This window comes from Gymnoscopelus microlampas, assembly GCF_963454915.1.
Source record: "Gymnoscopelus microlampas genome assembly, contig: SCAFFOLD_358, whole genome shotgun sequence".
Lineage (NCBI taxonomy): Eukaryota > Metazoa > Chordata > Actinopteri > Myctophiformes > Myctophidae > Gymnoscopelus > Gymnoscopelus microlampas.
Genome location: NW_028155568.1, coordinates 1551 through 8667, shown reverse-complemented (window position 1 = coordinate 8667; position 7117 = coordinate 1551). Strand labels below are relative to the sequence as shown.

Genomic DNA, 7117 nt, shown 5'->3' with positions numbered 1-7117 from the left:
TACAATAAAACATGACGTCACAAACAGTAGCATGAACTTGAAAAAAAAAAACACTTGTCATACTGAGTTCAAAGGTCAACATGCAACGCATTGTTGTTTTGTAGTAGGCCTAGAGTACTGATAGAGAGATGACGTAGGTCACCCGTTTCTCAACCAGTGGTCCGCGGACCACTAGTGTTCCATGGAAAAATTACACGAGGTCCATGCATGGGGGAAATGTTTTAAAATGCTTATATATATATATATATATATATATATATATATATATATATATATATATATATATATATATATATATATATATATATATATATATTTGTGAAATGTATGATTGTTATTAAAATATTCTATTCCAAGTCTATCAAATTTATAAGAAACTTTTCTGAAACATATACTAGTGGCGAAAATGTTCACCTTAAGATGAATTTAAGATCATTGATGTTAAATATCAGTAAAACATGAAATGGAATGGAATTAAATAAATCTGTAGGCTATAGATGTGGGGAGGTGGTGAAATATGTTGAAATATGCTATAGAGCTAAAAGCAACAACGGATTGATAAGCACTGACGTCACATATAGCTATATGGATCGAATGTATTGATGAGCGGCTCTATGTCTTCTATATCTACCCTGTAGATCCGGATTTGTGTGGAAACTTTTCTAACAGTCACAAATTCGATTCTAGGGGAGCTATAGTAGATTGATACACAACGGCATCGCTGGAAAACCTTCAATGTGTTTGTTTTGAATATAACATGTTTATGTTGTCATTGGGCTGGAGATAATGGGTGTAAAAGCTGTAAACGTTGACTCATACCATTAGGCCTTAATACTATTAAGCTTGTTTTCTTTTCTTATAGTGACATTAAAATTGACATTTTTTTTTGTCAGTAGGCCCCGCCTACAGCACAAAAAAAAGTTGTATATGTCTATGTCTAAACTTTAGTAAATAATACAAATCTAACGACGTTTTATTTCTGCTTCTATTCCTTATCGTATCATTTTATTCTCAATTCCCAGAAAATCTCGGTTTCTTGATTCCCGTTTGACGGGCGCGTGCGTGCGTGCGTGCGTGCGTGTGTGCGTGTGTGTGTAGGCCTATTGTATATTAGACAGATCAGATAATCAATAGGTTTTATTTATTTCTAGAGTGATGCAGTTTTTATTGTGGCTTTTTCAATAATCAAAGGAGTTTCAGTTGTAAAGTTTAAAGTACAGATTGATCTGGAAGGTTCTCTGACATTTTGTTTCTTTGTGAAAAATGATGCTGTTTGAGGGGGGGGGGGGGTCGATTGGGATTGGGTCAATTTTCTGGCAACAAAGACCCTGTATCTCCATCATCTCTTAGTGTGTGTGTGTGTGTGTGTGTGTGTGTGTGTGTGTGTGTGTGTGTGTGTGTGTGTGTGTGTGTGTGTGTGTGTGTGTGTGTGTGTGTGTGTGTGTGTGTGTGTGTGTGTGTGTGTGACACAATACGGTATTGCAGAGCATATTTCTGTTTATAAATGAATGTGCATTCCTTTACTGATTATAAAGGCTTAACAATCGACAAAGTGTTATATACAAACTCCATTATGATCCCACATGTTATTCAGTTTCTATATTTTGTATTAACATTATAATCATATTTAGTATGTTTACACTATATTTGGCATTGTATTGGCATTGTGTTTCATTACGCTCAGGTTATTCCATCGGCTAGTTAGAGATGAGTTGAAACAGAGCAAAGTGTAATGAAACAAAGGAACAGAGGTGTATTGTTCTATAGATAGTTAGTAACACAGAGCAGATCTACATTACTATGCACTGGGTGTAAATCGGTGTGTGTGTTGGATTGGACCCGCGGCGCGGGGCCTCTCGCCTCGCTCTTAATGCAAAGGTCCGCGCGGTGATTTAGGAGGCCGACGAACCTGAATTAGTTGATGAATTTTCTATCGATCCCAAACTGGCCTGATTTATCTCTGACACCAGGAGGAGAGGAGGAGGAGGAGAGGAGGAGGAGGAGAGCAGGCTGGGTGGCGGGACTGAGCCACGGGCCAATTCTCCGTTTCCCCCCGTCCCGTTGTTACCGATTTAAAACTGGAAAAAAAGGACTTTGGCAAGCGCGACCCTCTGCATGTGTGTGTGCGTGTGTGCATGTGTGCGTGTGCACGTGTCTCTCCCATCTCTCTCTCTCTCTCACACACACACACACACACACACACACACACACACACACACACACACACACACACACACACACACACACACACACACACACACACACACACACACACACACACACACACACACACACACACACACACACACACACACACACACGGCTCCAATTTAACTCACCAAGCACTTTCTGCTCTGTTGTTTTTTTTTCTTTCTTTTTTTTCCCTAGTTGAAGTTGCTGCCAGAAGAGGGGGGGGGGGGTAGGGGGTGGGGGGGGCGTGTGCGCGCGTGTGTGTGGATTTGTTTGCGTGGATGTCAGGGGCCGTGTATATACAGTATAGTGTGCTGCTAACCACAGCATGTGTGTGTGTGTGCGTGCGTGCACGCGCTTGAGTTTTGGACTGAGAGCGACAGATGTGCGCGCGTGCCGCTCTGTTATTGTTGTGGTTTCTACGCGCGTGCGTGCATGGCAACATTTGGAAAGAGATGGACAGAACGACAGACAGACAGAGAGAGAGAGAGAGAGAGAGGGGGAGAGAGAGATAGAGAGAGAAAGAAAAAAGAAAGAAAGAAAGAAAGAGTTAAAAGACTGAATGTCCACCAAAACTAAAGAGCCACACGCACGGTGATGCGCGCGCGTGTGCGTGGAGCGGTGTTACGCCTAATCCCATTTCTTTATCCGGGACGTCGTCACGGCGCCGCGCCATTGGCCGCCCCGCGGTCACGTGGCTTCTTAACTTTGTACACTTGAGGGGAAAGTAGGAGGGTTCAATGGATGAGGAATAAGCGCAGAGTAAAGAAAGGCTATGAGATATTATTTAGTTTTTACTATTATATATTTTACTGGGACGGTGTGTGTGTGTGTGTGAGTGAGTGAGTGAGTGTGTGTGAGTGTGTGTGTGGTGTGTGTGTCTATGTGGTGTGTGTGCGCGCCCCGCACATCAACCCCGTCGGCGGTACATTGATGGAACATGAGCTCCTATTTGATCAACTCAAACTACGTGGATCCCAAGTTCCCCCCGTGTGAGGAGTTCCTGCACAGCGACTATCTGCCCGGACAGGAGCCGGGATACTACAGCCCTCCTCGGCACGATGACCCGGTCTACCAGCCCCACCACCACCACCAGCACCACCAGCACCACCCCTCCCACCCCCCACCGCCCCTCCACCACAGCGCCCCGCCGCACACACAGCCCTACACGCCGGCGTCATGCCACCGCGGCGCGGCGCAGCCCGCCTCGGTGCTGATGTCGCCCCGGGGTCACGTCGTCCTGCCCCCGGCGGCCGGGCTGGAGACCTCGACCCCCGGGGTGGTGGTGGTGGGGGTCCGCGGGGAGCTGGCGGACCACGGCCGCCACTGCGACTCGGTGACTCCCAGCCCTTCTCCTCCGCCTCTCCCACTCCCACCTCCGTCCTGCGGACAAACCGCCCAGAGCGCCTCGTCCCCCGCGGGCAGCGCGCACAAGGACCCGGTGGTTTATCCGTGGATGAAGAAAGTACACGTTAACATCGGTGAGTTGGTTCGTTTGGAAACTTCTCTCTCTCTCTCTCCCCCCCCCCCCCTCCTCTCTCTCTCTCTCTCTCTCTCTCTCTGCAGCTTCCACATCCAGCTTATTATTTCTACACCGTCAAACCTTTATCTCCTCTCTCTCTCTCGCTCTGTCTCTACCTCACTCTCCCTCTCTGTCTCTCTCTCAGTGATACTCGGCTAGTAGCCCTTGGGTCCAGATTTACGGCCGTGTGTTTGCAGGGCCAATATAATTACACCCTCCATACATTTTTATTGCACCTCTCTCTCTCTCTCTCTCTCTCCCTCTCTCTGCCCCCCCCCCCTCCTCTTTAAGTCCTTTAGCGCTTAGCTTCTCTCTGCCTCCTAATTTCCAGTCTTATGACAACCCGGGCCGAAGCCATAAGTTGGGTTTTATGCTCTGGTAATTCGATTTTAAGTGGTCTGGGTTGTATAAACGGTGTATTTTACTCTATATGTGTCTCTCTCCCATCTACCCCCGTACTGTTCAAAGGAGAGGGGGGGGGGGGGGGGGGGGGGGGGGAGAGAGAGAGAGAGAGAGAGAGAGAGAGAGAGAGGGGAAAGTTTTATGGCAGCTGAAATATTCATGTTTATGGAGCTGGCCGTAAAATCCTAATGTAAAAGCAAATAGTTTGAGAGTCTATTAGAGGATAGTGTGCCTTTAATGTTCTGCTACCATAATGGACTAGTTGTGTTGTGCAGGGGGGGGGGGGGGGGGGGGGGCGCGGGGGGGGGGTTATTACCGGGTCGAAAACAACACACTTTACCGTTATAAACCAAGCGGACATGATAAGATACACCGACCGAATCATAAGTATTCACTATAAACCGTTAATAGACAAATCGTGGGATTTGTGAACAACCGCGATCAACGCGATCTCAGAGACAACAACACAACAGTGTCCTATGTGTTCTATTGTGATTGTTTTGTGAGATTTGATTGTTTTCTCTTTTTTAAATCATTGTCCCGCTGTCCTATACCCGCCCCCCCCCCCACCACCCCACGCCCCCCCCTCTCCTCCGTTCTCAAGAAGCCTCACACAGACAATGGTCTTCAGCTCATCCGTCCTTCCTCCTCCTCCTCGCCTCGCGCCGCCATTGTCCCGTTAACCGTGTCTCTGTGTGTGAATGATACAATGTACAATGATACAATGATGCTGATTCGTTGTTGTCGGATCACAACGTTTGGATCGTGTTTTTATCTTCTGTGTGAGGAGGAGGAGGACGGGTTATGACGACGCCTCGAGGCGTGAGAATGATAGTGCACATGAATGCATTCATATTACTACATATGAATATGATAGACATACATATTGTATGCATACATGCAAGGATGCATACATGTGTGCATGTATGCATGTATGTATGCATGTATGTATGCATGCATACATGCATGCATACATACATGCATACATAGTAAACATATAGTATACAGGACATACACACATGCATAATAAATATATAGTCTATATAGGACATACATATACATATATACAGTACATATCGCTTACATAGTCTATAATAGAGTACATAGGCCTTCATATCATAGCTTTTGCCAAATGTACAGCTCTCTATAAAGTCGCCATTCTACATCAAATAGGCCTATATTCTATATGATCATATGGTATGTGTTGATATAGTCTCTGTTTTATTACAATAAAATAGATTAACTCCAGTGTGACGTCACGGTGGTTTGATGTGCACCGAGTTTATGTCTGAATTACGGGCCTGGTTGACACGTTGTTACGTAATTATACTAATTTTACTACTACGTAAGTTATAGAACACTGTTATGTTTATAATGTATTAATATTAATCATACAGCTGTCCAGGATCAAAATGAGCTCATGCATGGGCTTTTATCTTGTTTTATCCATTTGATATACAGGTCTGTATTTACATAATATATATGGTGCCCATCTCTCAGGGTTCCGATAGAGGGTTCTAAATGGGTTTTAGAAGTCTGTGCAACTCTGACAGTGTACAAATGGAACCAAATCCATTTGGTTCCATTTGTACACTAGCAGAGTTAAAGGAGTAGTTCACCCCCCCAAAAAATACTTATTTTCTATAAATTGCACACCACATGAAGCCTTGAATTTTGATTTTTTTTAAAGTTTGTGTTGCATTCCTAAGCTAATTATTTGATTCCTGTCTCCTACCGGCTAATGTATCCGGTAGGAGACACAAAGTAGATTATTTGTGTCTCCTACCGGAAATACACCCGGTCATCAAATTATTGGCTATAGGAATGCGACAAAAACAAAAACAAATCCATGAATTCAAGGCTTCATGGGGTGTGCAATTGATAGAAAATAAGTAATTTTTTGGGTGAACTCCTCCTTTAAGGGTGCATGGTCCTTGTCATTTTAAAGTTTGAGAACCACTGCTCTATTGTTTAAAATAAATATATATATATATATCAATGAATCAATAAACTAACGTCGGTAATCTTTCTTCCATTCGTCCAACAGTGAACCCCAACTACAACGGCATCGGGGAGCCTAAGCGCTCGCGCACGGCCTACACGCGCCAGCAGGTCCTCGAGCTGGAGAAGGAGTTCCACTACAACCGCTACCTGACGCGCAGGCGCAGGGTGGAGATCGCGCACACGCTGGTGCTGTCGGAGCGGCAGATCAAGATCTGGTTCCAGAACCGCCGGATGAAGTGGAAAAAAGACCACAAGCTGCCCAACACCAAGACCCGGGCCCCGGGGGGCGGGGCCGCCGGGGGCGGGACGTCTTCAAACAACAACAACAACAACAACAACAGCAACAACACAAACTCTTCGCATCACGTGATAGGAGCAAACCGCTCCAGCAGCGGACCTCTATAGCTGCAAACTTTACTCATTTATTTCTATAAACAAAAACAAAAAAACCCGCTTTAAACCCGAACTGAACAACAAACACCACGTCTAGCCTGTATGTATGACATTATTATTATTGTTATTATTGTTATTAGTATATTGTTATTATGATGACGACACACTTCAACATGCACTTTTTGGATGACAAACAGCGGCCTCTATATCTGGATGGGTCTGACTGACTGGGAGAGTGACCTCTACAATCTATTTATATATATGAGAGAGAGAGAGAGAGAGAGAGAGAGAGAGAGAGAGAGAGAGAGAGAGAGAGAGAGAGAGAGAGAGAACCCCAAATGAACAAAATGGAGGAGACATGAGGAAGATTCGAAGATTCTATTTGCATTTTGGACAAAGTAGAGTCTTCTGCTGGCTTTCTTTCTTTCTTTCTTTCTTTCTTTCTCTCCTTCTCTATTCTCGGTTCTCTCTCTCTCTCTCTCCCTCCCTCCCTCTCATTCTCTCCATCCCTCACTCCCCCTCTATTCCATCATTCTCTCTCCATCTGTTTATTCTTGTTATACCCTCTCTGTCGCCATGTTCGTCTGCCAGTCTCTCGCTCGCTCA

General features: G+C 45.0%; 1 protein-coding gene across 1 annotated transcript; it reads left to right on the top strand.

The window, feature by feature from the left end:
• Nucleotides 1-2441: 2441 nt before the first annotated feature.
• Nucleotides 2442-6843, top strand: LOC311041385 (homeobox protein Hox-B4a-like). The gene is made up of 2 exons (XM_084086295.1): nucleotides 2442-3671; nucleotides 6162-6843. The coding sequence occupies exons 1-2, from the start codon at nucleotides 3131-3133 to the stop codon at nucleotides 6521-6523; spliced, it is 903 nt and encodes a 300-aa protein (XP_083942421.1). The 5' UTR covers nucleotides 2442-3130; the 3' UTR covers nucleotides 6524-6843.
• The last annotated feature ends 274 nt before the right edge of the window (nucleotides 6844-7117 follow it).